Raw genomic sequence first — 24,382 nt, 5'->3', positions numbered from 1 at the left:
GTTGGTACAACTAATTTGCCCTAAGTTGAGTAAACTCAAACATGCTTTGCAGCTGGTTGCCTTACTTTTTAAAGTTTAATCAACTTTTTTTTTTTTTATTATTGTTTTTATATTGACATTAAAGCAAGAGTGAAAGAGTTGAAATAGCAGATTCCCATAGTGATAACTGACCTCATAAAGTGGAATAGCCTTCCCCATTATTGGAACATGTTGTCACAAATGGTCAATGAACTGTACCTTTGGGCAATAGATGTGGAAATGTTCAATTGCTTTTATGTTGCCAAGACTTTAAGGTATGAGCCTATACTGAAACTAACTTTCAAAAATAAACTTGGCCTGAGAAATTCAATGGAGTAAAATGTTTGATAGCTTGCCCAGTTTCCCTCTATAAGTTTAAATATGAGACACCTATTCTAAAGACCTGTGAAATGAGATTCTGTTTACAACCACCTGAAGCAGACAACTGATCAAATCCAGGGATTATTGTGCTACCCAAACAACACAACAGCAATTACATTGTATAGAAAGACAAGCTTAAATTGATCAGTTTAACAGACTGTAAAAAACAGATAATCCAATCAATATGCCTACATTATCTGACATTAAGTTACAGCCCACATTTACTAGCTCAAAGGACATTTTTGTTTTTTATTTTGTACCTTTGTCCTCATCATTCAAATCTTGACTCTTACGAATTAAAGGGGCAGTTTACCGCAAAATGAAAATCCTGTTATCCTTTATTCACCCTCATGTTGTTCTAAATCTTCTGAAGAACACAAAAGGAGATGTTAGACAGAATTCCCTTTCATTGCATGAAAAAAACATGATGACAAAAAAATTCTGATGACAGAATTTTCATCTTGGATGAACTATCCCTTAAAATGCTTTTCCTGTTCCTTCCCAATGTATTTAGATAGTGAGGCACCATTAAATAAATAAAGACTTAGATTGGTATCATGTACCTGGATGAGAGTCAAACTGAGCAAATAAACTCTGAGAAATGAATATCCTTTACACACATCCTGTTTGGGTCCAACCACACCTACAAAACAGAGTGGCCCTCAAGAGCTGTTCTCAGAGCAGTTTGACACTTTATCTAGTTCAGTGCTTTGACTGGATAGGATAGTTTTATGCCATATCTAGAAATGTATCTTATCTTTGTTGGATCAAATGAAAGAAAGCTCAGCACTTTCTATGTAAAATAGCTCATCAGTGAAAAATAATTGAACTTGAACATGAGTTCAACATTAACATATGTTAACCACAGTCTTGTTTCATGCAACTTAACTAATTTGGAGCCCCACCCTCCCTCAGGACAGGTATATGTGTACACACAGGCTTGACAGATAGCAGAGTGCTGTTGATTACTTTAATCAAGGTTGGGAAACTATTCGGATTCTAATCGAATTGCCTGTTTGAAGCACAACACACTGGGAAGGTAAATACATTTTTAAATGCACGTGAAGAGTTAATAAGCTGTATAATTGTTAGAAATTATATTTAAAGAGGTAGTTCACCCAAAATAAAAATTATTTCATTATTTACTCACCCCAATGTGTTCCAAACCCATTTAACTTTCTTTATTCTGCGGAACACAAAAGGAGATGTTAGGCGGAATATAAACCCCAGTCACTATTCACTTTCATTGGATGGAAAGAAAAAAAAAGATGCAGTGGAAGTAAATGGTGACTGAAGCTATCACTGCTTAACATCTCCTTTTTTATTTTCATTTTGGGTGAACTATCCTTGTCACTGGTCATCTATGATTGGGGTCAAACCTATAACCTTTACAGTAACAAACCAATGAGCTATTTTAATTTAGTTATTTGGTTGATTTCAACTCTTGTAACAGACCTTGTAATAATTTTTTTGAGGTGGTCTAAAGTTCGTAAAGTGTAGATGTCACTCATATTTTAATAAATATGTTTTTTTTGTGTGTGTTTGCATTAGAGGGAAACTCTTATGTTTTAAAACTAAAGACATATTTTGGAGCACTAATCGCTGGAATGCCCTTGTTCTATTGTAGAAAATGTGATACCAATTTTTACCAGAAGAAGAGCCTTGGACTACCATTTTCTATATTCAGTGATAGTTTGTAAACATATTTGCAATGTCAATGCAGATTTTCAGTAGCTGGCCTGAAGTCAAAATGGGAAACGAGCAGTCGACTCAAAGGAAGCGGCAAAAGGTAAAATTGTTTACACGTGTGTTTGTGTTTTGATGATTTTGGCATTTTGAAAGATTCCTAAAAGTAAATTTCTTTGTATTACTATGTAGATGAGGAATTTTATTAGTAAAGCTGATTTAAGACTTTCTCTTTCATTTCATTCTTTTGCCAATACAGTCATGTGAGAGTGTTATGTTTATTGAGACATCTAAGAAAATGTGAACACAACTAGCATGCCAAATTGTCTCTAACATCAATGTTAAAAACATAACAGAACAGAACATGAAACTAACCAATACTGTATAATCTTCCAGGCAAATACTGTTGAGAAAAATGTCCAAAATGGAGAAATGAATGGGCATGCAGTCCCACCTCCAGACTCACCTGAACCTGGTTCGTACATGATATGCTATGCATTTATTCTATAATATTGACTTGCAGACAAGTTATTTTTCTTTGCATCATTATATTAAAATAAGAAAACCATAAGAAAACTCTCAGGATAAACTCTCCTGCTGGCATGTACATTGTTTGGATTAAGTGAGCAAGTAAACCCACAATCGAGAACATGACTCAAAGCTCTGTATAAACTTTGGGTGTTGTAGCCAGACACATGCTGGATAAAGTGGTGTTTAATTTGTATATTGTTAAAACTTTGGACACACTTGACTGAATATGTTTTTCAGGATCTTTAAAACCTTTTAATCTGAAGGCTTCTGATTATATGATTAAAATGATTTATTATTATTATTATTATTTTTAATTTAACACTTTACAATAAGGTTCCATTTGTTAGCATTAGTTAACAACAGTAGTTAAAATGAACTAACAATGAACAATACGTTTACAACATTTATTAATCTTTGTTAATGTTAATGTCAACATATAGAAATATTTTTTTTAATTAAAAGTTGTATGTTAGTTAATGCACTTTGAACTAACATGTACTAACAATGAACATTATTATATTATTATTGACTAACATTAACAAAGATTGGTTACTCTTTATTTTAGTGTCCTTGTTACAGTGTAATTACACAAGTAAGTACTGAGTTATGTTAATTAGCAACATGTACTTACTATAGGGTAAGGATTAGGGTTTGGATTAGGCTTAGTTGCTTGTAATTATGCATAATTTACTGTTATTACTATAGTCAATACATATAACATGTATAACAAGGACATTAATAAATTATTAATAAATGCTGTAAAACATATATTGTCCACTGTTAATTCATGATACCTAATGCATTAACTAATGTTAATGAATGGAACCTTATTGTAAAGTATTATCAATATAAATTATGCTAAGAAACATTTAAATAAAAAAACATGACCATATATGAATACCTACATAATGTATATATAAAATTATAGTTCATATAGTATGTACTTACATTTCCAATTCCACTATTTGTTTGTAGCATATATTCTAACGGACATGTGCAAAATGAAGAACGTTGTTTTTCACTTACGCAATCTAATAAATGTATCCATACATGTGAAATGTACAGGGTTGGGGAGTAACGGAATGCATGTAACGGGATTACGTATTTAAAATACAAAATATAAGTAACTATAGTCCACTACAGTTACAATTTAAATCATTGGTAATTAGAATACAGTTACATTCAAAAGTATTTTGATTACTGAAGAGATTACTTTGCATTTTATTGTCATTTGTTTCATTTAATATTTAGTCCTTTCAGATGGAAAACATTTATACATATAAATGATGCGATCCAAATTGCATTTGAACAGCGGTGAAACACTTTCTTATGATGTGTTACATTCATACGAGCAGACAGAGAAGTAAGTTTGAAGTAAGTTTGGATCAGAAGAAATAGAAATAAACCTTGTGTAAACTGTCAGCTTTACGCTAAGCTAAAATGCTATTTCTAGACATTTTACATGTACGTGTTGCCAGGCACGATCATACTTTTTTATCAAGAAAATTCACATTGGATTACAATTTCTTTTTTCCAGTAAGACCTTTGATATTAGAGCAAAAATTTTATTCTTGATAATATGTTTTTTATTTTTTTCTTGTAAAAAGATCTAAAAATCCTTAAAACAAGATCAATTTGATTTATCTTGTTTTAGAAACAACACTGCATAAGATATTTAGGTTTTTCAGAGAATGTATTTTTAACATGTGTATTTTGTCTTACTGTACTGGCAAAGTTTCTATAGTCAAACCAAGTGAAAAAAATCCACCAGTGCTGAAGAAGTAATCCAAAGTATTTAGAATACGTTACTGACCTTGAGTAAACTAACGGAATACTTTACAAATTCCATTTTTCAGCATGTATTCTGTAATCTGTAGTGGAATACATTTCAAAAGTAACCCTCCCAACCCTGAACATGTATAACAAGGACATTAATAACTTATTAATAAATGCTGTAAAACATATATTGTTCACTGTTAATACATGATACCTAATGCATTAACTAATGTTAATGAATGGAACCTTATTGTAAAGTATTATCAATATAAATTATGCTAAGAAACATTTAAATAAAAAACGTGACCATATATGAATACCTACATACTGTATATATAAAATTATAGTTCATATACAGTAGTATGTTCTTAAATTTCCAATTCAACTATTTGTTTGTAGCATATATTCTAACGTTGTTTTCACTTACTCAGTCTAATAAATGTATCCATACACGTGATATGTATGTTGAAATTCATAGAAATATATGTGTGATGATTTATATTTAGAAAAATATATGTTATATACAGTATATAAAAACTGTCTTTTTTTTTTAGTATTTTAAAACATATGTTGCATATATATACAAGTATGTGAATTTTTTTTTTTTAACATCAGTGTAAACCATACATAAACATACATATTATATACCAGTATGTGTTTTACATGTCTTGCCATATATCATATTTTCATACGTGATCCTTTTACAAAGTATGCATAATTGTTTGTATTTTCTTTTGTCCAGTGGCTAGCAAAGAAGCAGTAGTTCAGCAAAAGTGTGAAATCCCACCAGAAACTGACGTAAAGAACCCAGAACCATCAGCAGGTAAAGAGGAAGTGGACAGCAATAAAGCCAACAAACCTGCACATGTGGAAACAACCCCTGAGAAGGAAACGACAGCCGCAACTGATGCAGAACCCAAAAAAGAGGCCCAAAAGCTCATTGAGAAAGAGGTGACCAACATCTTCGGTAAAATGTTCAAAAAGAAGAGTGAACCGGTGAAATCTGCTGCACAGAGCAATGCTGCAGTTGATGGTCAGGTCAAAGTGGCAGATTTGAAAATTGACCTGCAGACTGTGAGTAGAAGTTGCTAAGCATTACTATTTTTTCCCCTTTTACCTCTCAGAACAGGTATCCTTCGGATTTGCTTTCAATGCCCTCACACCGTGTCATAACCAGATGTGTTGCAACAAGCAAAAAACTATCAATTCTATCTTTCATGCTAAAGGAATATTCCGGGTTCAATACAAGTTGAGCTCAATCGACAGCATTTGTGGCATAATGTTGATTACCACAAAAATTAATTTTGAATCGTCCTTCCTTTTAAAACAAAAAGCAAGAATTGAGGTTACAGTGAGGCACTTACAATGGAAGTGAATGGGGCCAATTTTTGGAGGGTTTAAAAGCAGAAATGTGAATCTTGTAATTTTATAAAAAGCACTTACATTTCCAGTTCTGTTAAAACTATTTGAGCATCGTCGTGGTAAAACTTCACACTTCAAACTTCACTTTACACAGAATTAGTTTTTATTGTTTACTTCTTGTGGCTATATTTTTGAAATATATTTTGAAAAAAATGGCCCCATTCACTTCCATTGTAAGTGCCTCAATGTAACCCAGATTTTTGCTTTTTCTAAATACATTTTTGTTGTTATCAATATTATGCCACAAATGCTGTCGATTTAGTTTAACTTATATTTAACCAGGAATATTCCTTTAATCTGAGGCCACATCAACACAAATCGGTTTTCAGTTTCCTAATGTCATAATTTTCCAAAGTAAGTGATAATAGAGAGCGTTTTCGAAAATCTCCGTTTTCTGTGGAGGAAATGTCCTGACGTCATTTAAAAACAACCAAAATGGCAGTGGCCTCAACAGTTATGGGAAGTATACACATTTCTGCTTCATTTGCCATTTTATTATAGCCAGTGTTACCTGGTGTGCTTTCTTTGTTCGTAAACATTTTGAAATTACATATAGAGAAGAAATACTGCAGTGATAAAACATTTTAATATCATCCAAAACAAATCCACACATGTATCAGTTTTGGCATATTGAATGTTGCCATCAAAATTGATTTCTCAGTCCGAGGATGTGAACAGTTCAGAGTAGAATCTACAAGTTGTTATCTCATATTACCAGTAACTCTAACACAACGTGAACGCACCATAACGCCATCGTTTTCCAAAGTATGTGGCAAAAAATAACGTTTTCAAAAATCACGTAAAGGCGTAAATCTAACAAAATCATTTAGTTTTCAACCAAAAACGTATTTGTGTGGACGTGGTCCAAAATCCCAATCCACATGGCTGTATATGAAATATCAAATATGTTTTGATTAGCTGTGATTTAGTCATGTCATGCAGCCTTTTTGCTTTTAGTGTAGCGAGAAAAATATATTGACGGTGGAAGCTTGGCACATAACAGCTGGTTAGGACACAGTGTCAATTTTTGTCCCCCCATTTTATGTGTGTACCACAGCTTGAAGCACAATCACCATAAAAACAGTCCTTCAGTGTGTTAAACGTAGCATGTATTAAACTGTGTTGCTATCAAATTTAGCTTTAGCTGATGGGTATTTTTGTCAGACTGTTCAAACGCAAGACACCTGAAATTTTCTCCCAAGCATCTTCGAGGTAACAACACATCCTTGGAATTCATATACATGCACTGCAATCTGACCCATGTATACCAATTTCTCATTTCAAAAGGATTCAGCCTTCATTAATACAGGCCAAGAGAAGATTCTTGAGGAAGTTGTAAAGAAGTTCAAATTGCAATCGACTAACACCATATCTGAAGATTCATCTACAGATTCAAGCTTGCTGACCAAGAACATCCCTCTGGTGTCATCAAGAACTGATGTTGAAACTGCGACCTGCTTGAAGGTCCTCCCAGATGGGTATGGTACACAGGAACCAGTAGATGTTGCTGAAGAACCACTAATCATTGTTGAGGAATCTGCTAATGTATCTGAAGAGCCAGTGGTTGGAAATGAAGAACGTGAGATGCATGTAGAACATCAAAAGGCTGTAGAAGAGGGATCAGCAGTTAATGCTAAGGTGCCCATATCATTAGAATATGAAGAATCCAAGAATGCTGGTGCTGAACAAGCCATGATAGAAGATAAAGAACTGATAAAAATGGTTGAAATCTTCATATCAGACACAGAGGAACTATTGACAACTGAGAATGTGCCTGAATCGGCTCTTGTTAATGGGGAGGAGTGTCTTGCAAGTGAAGCTGTTTCTGAAAAATGTATTAAAGTAACTGATCAAATAGATAGTGTTACTGTAAATGGTATATCTTCAGATACAGTTGATACTGTAGAGGTCTTGTCTCATGTTGAGGAACCAGTCGTTGGAAATGAGGAGCCACTGTTTGTCGCTGAAGAAATTGCAGCTATTGTTAAGGAAATCTTGCAGATTACAGAGGACCAAATTTTAGGTGCTGAAGCATCAGACACTGGGATGGAAGAACCTGGCTCAGTCACTCAAGAGCAAATAGATATTCCTGAAGAAACAATGGGGCAAATAAATAAAGCAGAGGAACCAGAAAGCGTTTTGAAGAAGCTTATTCTGAAGAACAATATCAATGCTGAGGAACCAGAATCAATATCTGTGGAACCAGCTCTGATTGTTGAAGAACAAATAGCTCCTGTGACAGTCAGGTCCATCTTACTTGCTAATAGAACAGCAGCTATAGATGAAGAAAGTTGGGTGATTATTGAGGAACCAGCTCAACTAACGAACATCTCTGTCTGTGCTGATTTCAGTCATCCTAGTCGTGTAGAAGAACCTACGCCTTTACAGACAGAAAGTAAACATTTTTCAACAGAATCTGAAAAATTGCTTTCTCAGCTGAGATCTGTGTGCACTAAAGCATTAGAAGATGCTTCATATAAGCCAGTCAGTGTAGATATCTGTGCTGTGGAAAGCACCATTCATAACACAATTGAATTTTGCATGACTGATAAGAATGAGTTCACATGTGCAAATAAGGTCAGTGACAACAGAGATGTTGTTACAGAAGAGGAGAATGATTTCACCCATAAGATCCAAGAGAACTTTGTCCACTGCAGTACTGTAAGTCAGACCTCTTGGATTGATGCATGCATTCAAACACGTATGTATTCTAAATGCCACTGCATGGACAACTCATGGCATGTGTTATACTAAAGTACTAAAAATACTTGCTCCTTTCTTTAAAGAGTTGTGTGATTGAACACCAATCAGTGTCAAATAATGCAAAATTAACATAAAGATTCTAACTGTATTTACTCTTACATACTGTATGCTATATAATCCTATAGATAAAATATAGATTCTTTACTGTCTTTACCCTTTTAGAAATTGTATACTCTTGTAGATTACATATACATTCTTTATTGTCTTTACTTTTATAGACACTCTAGTCTCTTATAGATTCTTAGATAGTATTAACTCTAATAAAAATTATTTACACTTGTAGACTTTGTATACTCTTATAAATTACATAAAGATTATTTATGGTCTTTACTCTTATAGACACCCTATAGTCTTATATACTACATAGAGATTCTTTATTGTCTTTACTCTCATAGACACTATATACTCTTATAGACTACATAGATATTATTTGCTGTCTTTACTCTTATAGACACTAAACTCTTATAGACTACATATAGGTTCTTTACTGTCTGTACTTTTATGTATACCCTATACTTTTATAGACTAAATATACAGTAGATTATTTACTGTCTGTACTCTTATAGGTACCTTATACTTTTATAGACTACATATAGATTCTTTACTGTCTGCACTCTTATAGATACCCTATGCTTTTATAGACTATTTATAGATTCTTTACTGTCTTTACTCTTACATATACTCTATACTCTTTAGTATATGAACACCAGACCCTTTTCACTGAATGATGATGAAGATTACTAACTGTGTAATAATTTTTGAGCATGTGTTTAATCGTTTATGTTTGTTTAATTGTTTTGTCTATGTAACTGTCTCTCAGACAAAATCATTACCCTTCAACAGAAATATTTGCATTGTCTGTTTCTTGTGCTTTCCATTTGCATGAAACTAACAGTGTTTTCAAGAGCAACATACTGTATTAATATCTGTGACATGTGAAGGAAATCTCTTGCCTTGATGGGATAGTTCACCCAAAAATTATGTCATCATATACTCACGCAAATTCCCACACCTGTATGACTTGTTTCTTCTTCTGTGAAACACAAAAGAAGATGTTAGATGTCATGATGTCACCGTATACATTACAGTGTATAATATTAATATAATACATTTTCTTAGCTAAAGCATGCATAGACTTTAAGTCCAGCACATTGCTGAATATCAATGAGTGAGGGGGGACACAGGCGTTAATAAAAGAATGATTGTTGCTGCTGGCCTGAGTAGGCAGAGGCATGGATGGAATTGTGTGCCTATGTCAATGCAGCTATTGCACATTAGCTGTAGGGTTGAAACACTAATTCTCTGGATTTGTCTATAGGAATCAGTGGACATTAAGACAAGCACAGAGTCTGAGCCAGAGCCGAAAGAAAAAACTCTCGAATCCATTCTTGTGGAAGTCGCCGAAGAAATTTATCCATCAGAGGACATTAAAGAAGCAGAAAAAACAGTTATGAACTTTTTCAAAACATTTGTAAGTACAAATTACTTTTGCTTTAATTTGACTTAAACAGCCTTGCCTGATTTGGAGGCATTTGTGTTAACTTATTTCCTTTCAGACAACATTTAAACTTTACAGTGCTATACATTCAAGCTATACATTTCATCAGTTTGTGTGTTCCCTGGTATTCGAAACCGTGACCTTAGATTTGCTAATGCCATGCACTACTAATTGAACCAGAGGAATACTAAGAGTGACTTACCATGTATTCAAGCAGTATATTTTATCAGGCTGTGTGTTCCCTGGGAGCTGAACCCATGACCTTGTCGCTGCAAGTGCAATTCTCTACCAGATGAACCATGTGAAATTTAAAATCAAGTATGAAGGAAATAGTAATTTTTAAATTAGAGTTAGAGCAACGTGAAATGTAGTGTGCAATATTTATAGTAAATAACCTACAGAGAAAAACAGGAAGGTATGTAGTTGTGTATATTTGACTGCAATGTAAACATTTGGAATTGCTGCACCAGTCAACAATGATGAAAAAAGGAATTTGTACTCTATCATTGTAGTATTTGTTACACTGATATCTGTTCAGCTATCCATGGCACACTGCTAAATAAAGTCTTTGCACATGTCAGAATGTGGCAGCCTTTTGTTTGCTGTATAATGTGAGCTTACAAGGGAGGACTGTGCATTTGGAGTTGTGATGTGCTCTGATAAAGCACGGGTAGGCCTACGCCATCTCCAGAGGACAATGGCTGACTCAATACGAGACACATGTTCCAAACGGTCTCTGCTAGGAAACCCTTTGTGTGCCTGTGGCAAATCGAGTCCGTCTCAGTTTGACAGACAGGCATTATCTTCACAAAAGATACATTTTTTATATCTCCATTTTGACATCTTCATCTCTGTGCAGATGAATAGGTCTATCTCTCTAACATGGAGTACCTGAAAGAGCGATATACACTTAAACTAGCTACTCTGATGCTTTTTCACAGCACTTTAATGATTCCGTGTCTCCATTATCTTTTCTGCATGTGAAGGTCAATCCGACCAAAACAAGCAAAGAAGCCAAAGCTACTCCTGATGCTTCAAAAGACCAGGTAATAAAACCTAGATAGTCACACTACCCATATGATACAGTATATATTATATTATATTATATTATATTATATTATATTATATTATATTTCCATTTTTTCCCATTCTGGGAAAAAACAGTGTGATCTAACTTTTGTTTTTGCTTAAGATTATACATACTTTATAGGGATGAGAACATTTAAAGTGAGACCCTAAATTCGGTTTATCAGACCCATTTTTCCATTAGTCTTCAGTTGTGTTTCAAGAAATTGCTCAAATGTATATTTATTTATTTTATTTATTGTCCTTATTGTTTATTTATTTTGTTTTCCACTATTTATTAATGTATATATTTTTATTATTTTATTGTGCTTATTGTTTGTTATTTATTTTGACATTTTGTTTGCACTATTTATTTATTTATCCTTTTTGTTTATTTATTTGCATGTTCTGTTTATTTATTGATTGATTGGTTTATCTGGATCACAGTTTATATTTCTGTGCTATCTGACTGAAAGTCTATACTTTTCAAGATGAAATCACTGTTTCTGGTATTTCTTGATGTATGGCTAGAAATCAAAGTTGCTAGACCTCTGTCCAATTCTTTCCATTTTATGGCCCCAGGTCCCTTTGCATATGCATCTAAACCTGCTTTAAAAAATGGGTCCTCTGGCCCTCGTATCATAGTAGTTATACTAAAGATCTCCAGCCAAACAGGTCTTAAGAGTTGATGCTGATATTGATTGTCGGACTGTTTGTTCTTTTGTCTCTTTGATTGTGCAGCCACAGAAGGAGACTCCACCAGCACCATCAACAAATGTGAGCACTTCCTTTCATATTATATATTTTATTCGTCTCTTATATTTAACCCTTTTTTGTTCCATTAACTTTATCTTAATAAGCCGAGCACCATAACTATGAGAAATATAAGAAATATGCTTTGAATTTTGTGATTTGCAATAAGATAGATAGATAGATAGATAGATAGATAGATAGATAGATAGATAGATAGATAGAAAAAATGGATACCGTCAGCTGTTTTGTGCTTGAAAAATACACTCTTTTATAAGGTACAGGAAGTACCCAAGGCACCTCCTCCACCTCCCCCAGCACCACCTAAGATGGAAAACAAAGCAGAGCCAGTGGTGAAGAAAGAGGAAACGCCTGCAGCAGCTGCAACAAAAGCATCAGACAGCTCGACCAAGACCAAACCCAAAGACAGTGCTTTCAGCAAACTCTTCCGTCCAAAGGTAATCACACACCTGCTACCACACTTGCAGGAGTAGAGGCTGGTTACTACAAACCACATAAAGTGGTCCCCATAATGTATTTGGACACTTAAAAGGATAGTTCACCCAAAAATGAAAATTATCTCATTTTTTACTCACCCTCATGCCATCCCAGATGTGTATGACTTTCTTTCTTCTGCAGAACACAAACAAAGATTTTTAGAAGAATATCTCAGCTCTGTAGGTCCATACAATGCAAGTGAATGGTGGCCAGAACTTTGAAGCTCCAAAAAGCACATAAAGGCTGCATAAAAGTAATCCATATGACTCCAGTGTATTTAATCCATGTATTTTGAAACAATCTAAATGTTTTTCAGTGAGAACAGACCAAAATGTAACTCCTTTTTCACAATAAATCTTAACATCAGCAGTCTCCTTGGCGATCATAATTTAGAGCTTCATTGCACTTCCTAGCGACATCCAGCATTCTGCACATGCGTAAAGCACTAGGATGTGTAATCGAGCTTGAAATCATGAACTTGCAAGATACACATTGAAAAAATATTTACATTATGGTCTGTTCTTACCCATTAGTTCCCTTCTGAAGATATGGATTAAACCACTGGAGTCTTATGGATTATTTTTATGGTGCCTTTATGTGCATTTTGGAACTTTTCACTTGCATTATTTGGACCTAAGAGCTGAGATATTCTTCTAAAAATCTTCGCTTGTGTTCAGCAGAAGAAAGAAAGTCATACACATGTGGGATGGCATGAGGGTGAGTAAATGAGAGAATTTTCATTTTGGGGTGGACTATTTCTTTGAGCCACAGTTAAAAAATAATTTTATGTCTTTGTATTATATAACAAAATATCAAACCAAGTATTTGCCATTTATTTTAAAGAAATATAGCAATAACAAACTTTAAAAAAAAAAAAAAAAAAAAAAAGGAAAGGTTTGTTAGCTTTAGAATTTTAAAACCGTAATTACAGTATATTGTTCAAAAATATGACAAAGTATTTAGACACATTCTGGTTGTCAAATGTTAGTGAAACATGTCCATAGTTAATGTGAGGAACTAGACCTGTGGTTACTTTAGTTCCCTATCTGTCACTTACTCGACATTGTGTCGATGTAGTGACACTAGGGGTCACTCTTGGGAGCTCGAGACACCTCTGGTCTTTGATAAAAGGCCAATGAAATTTGGCGAGTGGTATTTGCATGCCACTCCCCCGGACATACGGGTATAAAAGGAGCTGGTATGCAACCACTCATTCAGATTTTCTCTTCGGAGCCGAACGGTCACGCTCACTGAGCTGATTTCCCACGACTGTTCATTCACCTCTGCTGGATCTGACGGCGCATTTCAGTGGCTTCTCCCTCCTCTGCACTGGTGCACTGCAGAGAATGCCCCTGGGCACTTCGGCAGAAATAAAAGTATATTTCTCTAAAAGAGTATATTTCTCTAAAAGAGCGGCACACACTGAACGTCTTTTTAAAGACACGTCTTTTTAAAGATGCCTTTCCCTTGTGTGTTATTCCTGGTTGCGCTCGTTATCTCTCGCCTTCTGATGGTCACGATCACTGTCTTTCGTGTCTGGGCACTGCTCACGCGGAGACAGCGTTTGTGGATGGGTCATGTACTCATTGCGAGGACATGTCCATGGCAACGATGCGGTCGCGGCTTGCCTTCAAAAGAAAGCAAGCCACCCCAGAGACTCCCCGCCTTGGTCCTTTTACCCACGGGTATGAGGCCAGCGCGGCTAGCACTGGGGGCGATTTGGGGACCCCAATGGGACCGCCTCCGCCAGGTATCCCCCCGCGGACCTCCCATTCCCCAGCATGCTCGTCTGCCCTGATCGGGCTTCCGGATGAGTCCGCCGGCTTGTCTCACAGCGAGTTTGACCTCTTATTCGGAGCCCATGAAAGTGATGAGCTCTCGAGCGCAGCATCGGAGAGCGGGCTCGTCCAGTCGGATGCGGAAGCCTCAGCTGGTCTCCTCCCTTCGGGTGTGGTCGCCCGGTCACAGACTGACGTGAAGATGAAGACATGCTTTCCCGGGCAGCTGCGAGCGTCGGGCTAGGGTGGAACCTTCCGCTCTTCCCTGAACCCTCGCGGCTCGATGATTGGTTCCTGGGCTCACGGCACCGCTGTAAAGGGGTTTTACAGCCCCTACTTCATTGTACCGAAAAAAGGCAGTGGGTTGCGTCCAATCTTGAACCTGCAAGTACTGAACCGGGCTTTACACAGACTCCCGTTCAAGACGCTGACGCAAAAACGCATTCTGGCGAGCGTCCGGCATCAAGATTGGTTCACGGTGGTAGACCTGAAGGACGCGTACTTCCACGTCTCGATTCTACCTCGACACAGATCCTTTATGCGGTTTGCATTCGAGGGTCAGGCGTATCAGTACAAGGTCCTCCCTTTTGGCCTGTCCTTGTCTCCTCGCGTCTTCACAAAGGTCGCAGAGGCAGCCCTCTGGAATCTCCATGTCTGGCCCCTGAACGGGACATGGAAGACCTAAGTGGTCTACCACCCACGGTGGTAGACATGATCACTCAGGCTAGGGCCCCCTCTATGAGGCACGTGTATGCTTTACACAGACTCCCGTTCAAGATGCTGATGCAAAAACGCATTCTGGCGAGCGTTCGGCATCAAGATTGGTTCGCGGTGGTAGACCTGAAGGACGCGTACTTCTACGTCTCGATTCTACCTCGACACAGATCCTTTATGCGGTTTGCATTTGAGGGTCAGGCGTATCAGTACAAGGTCCTCCCTTTCGGCCTGTCCTTGTCTCCTCGCGTCTTCACAAAGGTCACAGAGGCAGCCCTCTGGAATCTCCATGTCTGGCCCCTGAACGGGACACGGAAGACCTAAGTGGTCTACCACCCACGGTGGTAGACACAATCACTCAGGCTAGGGCCCCCTCTTCGAGGCGTGTGTATGCCTTTAAGTGGCGTCTGTTTGCTAAGTGGTGTTCTTCCCGACGGGAAGACCCCCAGAGATGCGCAGTCAGATCAGTGCTTTCCTTTCTGCAGGAGAGGTTGGAAGGGCGGCTGTCCCCTTCCACCTTGAAGGTGTACATTGCTGCTATAGCAGCACACCATGACACAGTCGACGGTAAGTCCTTAGGGAAGCACGACCTGATCATCAGGTTCCCAAGAGGCGCCAGGAGGCTGAATCCCTCCAGACCGCACCTCGTTCCCTCATGGGACCTCTCTGTAGTTCTTCAGGGTCTACAGAGAGCCCCCTTTGAGCCTTTGCAGTCAGCTGAGCTTAAGGCACTCTCCTTGAAGACTGCCCTCCTGACTGTGCTCACTTCCATCAAGAGGGTAGGAGACCTGCAAGCGTTCTCTGTCAGCGAAACATGCCTGGAGTTTGGTCCGGGCTACTCTCACGTGTTCCTGAGACCCCAACCGGGCTATGTGCCCAAGGTTCCCATGACCCCTTTTAGGAATCAGGTGGTGAACCTGCAAGTGCTGCTCCAGGAGGAGGCAGACCCAGCCCTATCATTGCTGTGTCCGGTGCACGCTTTACGCATCTATTTGGATCACATGCAGAGCTTTAGAATCTCTGAGCAGCTCTTTGTCTGCTTTGGTGCACAGCGGAAAGGAAGCGCTGTCTCCAAGCAGAGGATCACCCACTGGCTCATTGACGCCATAGCTATGGCATATCACGCCCAGGACATGCCGCCCCCGTTAGGACTACGAGCCCATTCTACCAGGGGTGTAGCGGCCTCCTGGGCCCTGGCCAGGGGTGCCTCTCTAACAGACATTTGCAGAGCAGCGGGCTGGGCAACACCCAACACCTTTGTAAGGTTCAACAACCTCCGGGTGGAACCGGTTACATCCCAGGTAGTGGAACGCAATACAAGCGGATAAGCCCAGGATAGCCGGCCAGGTGTATCGCTTGCACATAGCGCCTTCCACCTCTTTTGAGCTGAAGACGTGCGCCATTAATTCCCAGTAGTGTTCACAAACTATGTTCCCTGGTTGACTTCCTCCGAGCCCTGAGGCAGTCGAGTTTTCGGAGAGACTCGCTTCCGGCCCAGTACACGTGCTAACTAAGAGCCCTGTTCTGGGGTAGGTGCTCCGCATGTGGCGGTTCCCTGTAAGGTAAACCCCATGCGATGTATATCTTCTGCAACTTTCCCTGTTGGCAAACTGCATCTTCCTTGGGCAGAGCCCCTCTGCCCCAGTCTTCATGTTTGTAGTAACTCCTCCCCCGTTGGGTAGGATCAACCTTGAGACTCTCCACATGGTCGGCAAGACCATGTGATGTATTTTTCCACTTAAATATCCCCCCCTCTCTTTGGGCGAGGTGTGGTCTCCGCGGTGTCCTCACCTTGGGAGGGACACCCCTCGACTAGACCTGGCAGTCCAGCCAGATATTCCCCCTTCTTTTTTAGGGAGTGGAAAAAAAGAAGGGGAAAAGAGGCCACGACTGGTTAGCCTGTCTCTATCTTTTCGGTTGTCGACTTGTCCCCAAAGGGCCATTCAACACTCATAACTATGTTGGGGAAGGTTACGTGTCGACCTAGTGTGCTGGCTACGAGACACACAGTGGTCTGCCCGTCACACACCGCCAGTTCACGTAACACAGTTCAGCCAGTTGTGCCGTTTCGTATAGGGACCCCTAGTGTCACTACATCGACACAACGTCGAGTGAGTGACAGATAGGGAACGTCATGGTTACTTGTGTAACCTCCGTTCCCTGATGGAGGGAACGAGACGTTATGTCCCTCCTGCCACAATGCAGAAAAGTGAAATTAGTCCTTAGAAAAGGTCTAGCATCAAATGTTTGCATATTTATTGTGATATTTTGTTATCTAATGCAATTAAATTCATACCTTTTTAAGTTTCAAAAAGTGTCCAAATACATGTTTGGCCTTTGTACATAAAGCTGTTACTACTGTAACATTGTTTCAATAATTTCTCAAGAACTTAGATTCTTTTTATATACTATATGTGGCGTATTGTATGTGGCCCACCATAACAGAGTAATGTAAATTTGAGGTGTTGCTAGGCAAGGCGGTGTCAAAAGTTAAGGCGGTGACAACAAGTTGAGTCAGCGTTAAGACATCAAAAGTGGTAAATGAAAGCATCGGCTATTTAGAAATCAACTAAACTCATCCCATTTCTGTTTCTTATATCTCAAGACATGCAAATTACTTCCATCTAGAGCTCATATTATTTCAACATTTGTATGAGAGAGCTGATTATAATATATATTATAATATTCAATCAGCACAGAAGAATCTGTGTTTGGAAGGTTTTTACATGCATACAATTAGCAGGAAATAATGAATAAGCACTGAACGTCTGTTATGGTGACATCATGTTGACAGCAGCCATTACCTCATGTCAAAAAAGCCAGCCAACTAAACCATGTGATTTGGGTTCCACTGCTCTCCATTCCACCACTTTATAACTTACATCAGATGTATTCAATGACTTAAAGATTTGTATGAGCAGTGACTCAGTATTTGTCATTTTTAGACTGAAAGAACAGTGCGAACTTCCATAGTTTATTGCAAATTTAATGCAAATATTTGCTTGCCTACAGCCTGTTGTGGTGGGAGAGAAAAAGCCTGTTGAGGTACAGCAGGTAAATACATTCAGCTGATCATTTGTCTCTTTGTGGGTTGCACGCTGGTGGGATGTTTTCCTATAAAGAACATCATGCATTTACTCCTTCCATCTTGTACTTGGCATTTTCTATGAATAGGATACAAATTGGCATTTTACAAATCTGTAATCTGTTATTCATTGATATTCAATCCATTGCAGAAAAGTATTTGTAATAATGAATTTACATCATTGAGTAAAATGTACTCCATCTCCCTCCAAAAAGTCTTATTTTATTTTACTAGATGGCAGCAAGCTTCCATTACAAAATGCCGATCTAAAATGTAGGTAGCACTCTAATGCATTTTAGCCCTCACAGATGTGCTCGTCCATAGACATTCAGTCTAATTTTCAGTTCATGCACCACCACCATTGTTTCATCAAATATCTCGGCCTCTGAGTGGACTAGAAGCTCAATCTAGGTGTCATTAGAAAGCTGAGATGCTCTATTTTGCGATGCGGTAACATTTCATCATCAATAGTCAATAACATATATTTCTGATGATTTGTTTAGCGTGCTTTTCCTGCTGGACTGCATATTTTTTTCAGGACATCTACTATATAACATTGGAATATTTACACAAACAAGCTCACAAACAAGTAAAAAATTACACATTTTTAAGATAACTGCCTAAGGTAAAAGCAGATATAAAGCTATTTTTAGCTATTTGGGGCTCACAGCAGCAGTGATAGGTGCACAAATGTGACGTTTGAATTTTATGTCTTACAGAAATCATATTTCACATTATGATTCTTTTAAAAATCTTTCGAACTATGGTATTAGGGCAACAAAACAAACTGTACAGTCACATTCCTGCGAATAAGAGCTTTCATTTGATATATGATTTGTCTATTTATGTACTATTTGAAAGACTTTTTAAAAATCAAATTAATATTTCTACCACTTGACCTCTAGGTAGCGCTGATTTGCAACGCAAATGTTTTTAGGCCTTATTTTGTTATTTTATGTAACATAAATTTAGAAATGATAAGTTCAGATTCTAAGATTTCAAACGATACCACTTGTACCTAACTTATGTATTCAGAGACGTGAGCATTTGAAGCGTAAACGTTTTTCGTGACAAAGTGCCCCCTTTTGGATCCACTGGCGGGTTAATGGGAAATTTAAGTTTGTTAATAACTAAAAACCAATATGTGGTCCCAAACAAGCTAGCCCCTAATGAATGATAGCATAAGTAAGGTTAAATCTGCAACCCTGTAACCTATTCTGATGTTTTTCTCACATTTTATTTAGTTTTTAATGTTATACATTTTATTAATGTAATTTATGCTTAAAAATAATGAAATCACAAAAATTGTAATTAAACTGTATTCAGACATTCAGAGTAATAGGGCAGAAAAAATTGCAAACCTAAAACAATTATAATATTATTATATAAAATATTTATTTATATTTTTTTCTAATAATGTAATAAAATAACATTTAGTTTGTCCTCCTAACATTTCCCTTTGTTGGAAACAATCTAAAATTTTATTTGACATTTTTTAAGAGTTTCAAGTCCTGTTTTGTACCCTATTCACGGAAAATGTTATAAGAGCTCTTAGATATAATATTTGCCTCTCCGTTTGTAAATTAAATGTAATCAGTTTTAAGCTCTCTGCTGACAATTCTTTCACAAGCTTCCTTGCTATCCTTTCACTACCTTCCTAAAGTCTCACTCAGTTTTTTACATTTTCTCTTCAAACAACAGTCTTTTCCTTATCTTTGTAAAACACAGCAGGTAGATGCATCTAAGACCAGCACCCTTGAGGCTGCTGCCAAACCCGAAGAACCTCCAGCACCCAAACCAGAAGAGAAGAAAAAAGAGAAAAAATCAACTATTGGAATGTTCAAACCTAAGGTAAACAGATGCCAGATTAATAACCATCAGATTATTTTAAAAAATTGCATTAGAGAGCTGCATGCAATAACAGGTTTGTGTGAATTTGAGGTACTGCTAAGCCAGTTGAGCACAAGGATCCAGGCAGCTGCATCCAGCGCGGCCGCCAGCATCACCCTTGCCGCTGGATCGGTAAATGGCAATATACAGTGGCCATTTTCATGTTAACCAAACTGATTTTTTTTGCACTGCTGAGCTTTGCATCTGACATACTTATTTGTGTTGTCAAATATCTACTCTCTGGCACTACATTTTTAACTGATTTTTATAGGCTTCATATTAGTGACATAGTTATTAATATTAAGTTAATATTTCACCTGCGCTACCAGTCAAATATTTGGACAAGCAGACTCATTTTTTATTATTAGGCCTACTATTTTTCACATTTTAGAATAATAGTAAAGTCATCAAAACCATACAACAAATAATATGGGAATTAGGATGTGTCCAAATAAAAACTATAAAATACTTGAATTTCTTCTTTCATAAAAGTCAAACTACTAATATTTAAATCAAAATATATATTATTCAAATTAGATTTTTTTATTGTTATTTTATAAATAGAAAACATTTTATTTGTCTTTTTAATGTCTATGTTTTATATGTCTACAAAGCATTTGAGCATAAGCCTTTAGAGGTTTTAAATCATTAGAAACATAAATTATTTAAAGTATGTCCAAACTATTTACTCATATTTCATGTACTGAATGGCTTCTAAATAATCAAGAAAGTAAATGTAATTCTTGCTAAAATACTTTATGGTATTCCAATTCCTTTTTTTTTTTTTTTTTGCCAAATGCATTTATCCAAGGTATGCATTTAACAGTAAATGTGTTCCCTGTCTAGATTTATTTGACCCCTTTGGAACTGCTGTTTGTTTAGCTTTTGTGATGTACAGCATCTTCTAATATTTTTATGACTTCCTAAATATTTTAATAATATTTTTTTAATTTAATCTTATTCATATTTTATGTATTATTTTATAATTATATAATATATAATTATATATTTTAATGTTATTTTATTATTCTATTTTGATATTTAATATTATTTAGAAATGATGTATAATAATATATTATATTATTTAGATCTTATTTATAATCTTTATTTATAAATTATATATATATATATATATATATATATATATATATATATATATATATATATATATATATATACATATATTATTTAGATATAATATATAATAATATTCTGTATAATATTTGATCATTTTTGAGATCTTATTTAAAATCAAAATACAGTTCATTAATCACCCTTGATTTATATCATCTCAAGGCTCCAGAGCCCAAGAAGGAGACTCCAGCTGCACCTGCAGTGGTAGAAGTTGCTCCTGCCGTGAAGGCCAAAGAGGAGCCAAAACCCGCCACTCCAGCACCACCGGCAGCCCCAGACAACAAATCAGTGGCAAGCTCAGCTAACGCCTCGCCCAACATCCCTCGCAAATTAGAGAAGAGGAACTCCATGCAGCTGTTCTTCAAAAACCTGGTTAAGTAGAAATCCAGAGATTAGACAGGAGTTCACCGAGGACAAATTTGTGAGCATTTGCAATCTTTGTAGTTTGCCAGTTAGATGCTGTTATTGAGACACTTTTGTAATATGGTTTGATATCTAACCATCCTTCCTGATTATTTTCATATTGTTGTCTGGCTTTTAATCTTAGAGAATCAAAAACACAGGAAGTTTTTTTTTTTTTTTTTTTTTTTTTTTTTAAACATGTTTTAGAATGATCTTTGAGGTGATCTAAGTAATAAATGAGGTCAAAAGAATAAATATAAAGCACAACCTGTTAGCAAAATCTACATCTTTTACAAACTGATAAGAACCCTTTTTTGTGATTTAATAAGTATGATAAATGCAGTCATACCATTTAAATCAAATTAAAACAAATTGGGTACAAAAATATTGTACGTAATATATATAATTGCATGAAATTCAACATTGTATAAAATCTTCTATTATGAAATGTAACTTTTGTCTTAGTTTCAGTAATTTTGAAAACTTTCTCCTAATAAGAAATAACTTTATAGAATATATATATATATATACACACACACACACACACAGTGGAGTCCAAAGGTCTGACATCAATTGTAAAAAAAAAATGCATCTATTTTGTATTTTTCTAATTTAATGCAGGTTTTTTCCATTATAAATTATATGATCAGCATAACAATTTGAGTGACACGAAATCTGACCTTTTGTACAAAGGTGTTAACAAGCTCAATTTCACAAATTTGCTTATTTGATTAGTCACCTAGAAATAGTGCAGAAATGTAAACGTTTCTTTATCTTAAATGTTTCAAAATAAAAAATACATAAATTCCTGTGTATATTAATATATATGCGTACACAGTTATTGCAACTTTAAGACGGTCCTTGTTAGTCATTCATATGAAACAAAGGTGTAATGAAAACTAAATAATCACAGCATACAAAGATAATAAAGCACACAAATATCTTAACCATTCACTTAACTAAACTGAGCTTAAATAGGACATGTAGAAGCAAGATCCATTGTTGATACTTAAGAAGGACCAGTTGGCAGACAGGTTGTGTAGGGTTGTGCTTCAGGCACCACTACAAACAAATAAAAAACAAAAACCTCCTTGCTAGTTAGGATCACTAATGTTGCGTTATGCATTGGTATGTCTCGCAGGGCCAAAAACGCCATTCTGATGCCGGAGTGCAAACGGACCCTGTGGCACCTGAGAAGGCCAAATAAAACCCTGTCTTTGTTTTGATCAGTCCTCTTTCCCACAAACATTGACAACCATGTGAATAGGAATACATATGTAAATGTTATAACGCAAGTTAAAGGTGAAGTGATTAATTTCTGTACCTCTAGTGGCATCAAATGGAATTGCGAAAATACTGAGTGTTTACAAACAGCTTTGCCAAACACATCTTCCATTGGTCAAACCAACAAATAGTCCCGCCCCAAACTGACGGCATTTGTTGGGATGCTCAAACAAACAGAAAAATTATTTTAATGCGCCACAGAGCCATAGTATTTATCCAGCCAATGGATTGCTTACAGTTGTCTCTGCATATTAAGCTTCACCTTTAACTTGTATTGACACTGTAGACCCTACTTAATAATTATAAAGAAATTATGCCATGAAACATGGAATCCCCATGTATTTAGTGAGAGCAGAAGTAAGTGTAAAGCTACTCCCTGTTTAGCAAGTGCTATGTGTGTCTTTGAGAGGAGGGAAAAACTTTGTTTTTCCAAAGAAGCAAAACGTGTTGGAGTTGTATGATGTGGCATGAGATAGCCAAAACGAAAGTGAAATTGTAATTCTACATTCAGAGATATACTGCATTTTCTTTGTTTCCTTTGCATGTTAAAACTAACACTATTTATCGACATAATATACTCATCTAACACCGGTTGCATTATGGCCACCCACATGCATGGTGCATTAATACTATAGTGTACATAGCAAACATCATGTGGTTGTTTCATATGCAGAGAAGGTATTTATGTGACCATTCACTATCTGATTGTACAAACAATCTGATTGCATGGACAGAAACCTACTCAAAGACCCATTGTATGCTTAATTCAATCAACTATATCACTGAAACCTACAATGCCAGTTTGAATTCCAACCTGATTGTCTGATCACAAAGTAATCACAATCAGTTTCCCCTCTTGGCAAAAAAAAAAAAAAAAAAAAAAGAAAAGAAAAAAAATCACTGTTATAGTTTCATATATGCAATTCTCCTAATATGTCACCATATATTATACCAACTTGCTTAGTTATTTATATGATGGTTTTCACAACCTTCACAAATCTTTTGTTTTCATTTCCACTCTACAAATCTAACCAAACCTTTATTAATTTTAACCTGTTAAATCACATTCCAAATATTCTTCTATTTTCTTGGCCGTCCCTTTATAACCGGGGAGACTAAAAATAATTAAGATGTCATTCATTTTTGCTATTTAAATTTTATTTTATATTTGAATGCATCACTTGCCATTAGGACATTATGTAATATGTTATACAATTATGAAATATACTGTACAAAACACATCATATGTGTCTCAAACTTTCTGCTACATATTAAATGTGTTCAATTCATATGTTTTCTGGTTTCCCTATTTTTCCAAATTCTTGTCTACATTTGTAAAATTGTAGAGGGTCCTAATTCAGAATTCACACTTTATCAATTCTTTATCTCTTTTGTTGCATTTTTGTCAAGTTAACCAATTCATAAAAATAAAAGAATCATTTCTCTCCTCTGTAAACAGACTTTTTATTTAATCAAACAATGAAGGGACATACCTCAGATACAGGTGGGGCATCTCTGGCTTTTTTATTTATAAATTTTTACATTATTAAACTCGTTCAACTCATTATTTAAACACAAATGCGCTGACACAATATGTGGTGTCCTTGCATTATTCCACCACAAGGCTGCACTCTTAGAACATAATGTTGATTCTAATATTCTAAATAAAAATGCTTTATCTTAAAGGTGCACTCAGTAACTTTTGCC

General features: G+C 36.3%; 1 protein-coding gene across 4 annotated transcripts; it reads left to right on the top strand.

Moving 5' to 3' along the window:
- The first annotated feature begins 1,383 nt into the window (after positions 1-1,383).
- Positions 1,384-24,120, top strand: bcas1 (brain enriched myelin associated protein 1). Of its 4 annotated transcripts, none has more exons than XM_051661887.1 (13): positions 1,384-1,438; positions 2,123-2,188; positions 2,482-2,560; positions 5,135-5,466; positions 9,896-10,048; positions 11,062-11,121; positions 11,882-11,917; positions 12,175-12,348; positions 17,893-17,934; positions 19,694-19,816; positions 19,907-19,987; positions 21,152-21,361; positions 22,533-24,120. In XM_051661887.1, exons 2-13 carry the CDS (start codon positions 2,150-2,152, stop codon positions 22,596-22,598), a joined length of 1,395 nt encoding a protein of 464 aa, XP_051517847.1. In that variant the 5' UTR covers positions 1,384-1,438; positions 2,123-2,149; the 3' UTR covers positions 22,599-24,120. The 4 variants fall into 4 exon arrangements, with proteins under 4 accessions (XP_051517847.1, XP_051517846.1, XP_051517848.1 ...); XM_051661886.1 differs by having other exon boundaries at positions 12,169-12,348; XM_051661888.1 differs by lacking the exon at positions 17,893-17,934 and having other exon boundaries at positions 12,169-12,348.
- The last annotated feature ends 262 nt before the right edge of the window (positions 24,121-24,382 follow it).

Source organism: Myxocyprinus asiaticus, chromosome 29, assembly GCF_019703515.2.
Source record: "Myxocyprinus asiaticus isolate MX2 ecotype Aquarium Trade chromosome 29, UBuf_Myxa_2, whole genome shotgun sequence".
NCBI lineage: Eukaryota > Metazoa > Chordata > Actinopteri > Cypriniformes > Catostomidae > Myxocyprinus > Myxocyprinus asiaticus.
The sequence above is the reverse complement of the archived record's forward strand: the minus strand, read 5'-3'. Positions and strand labels throughout refer to the sequence as shown.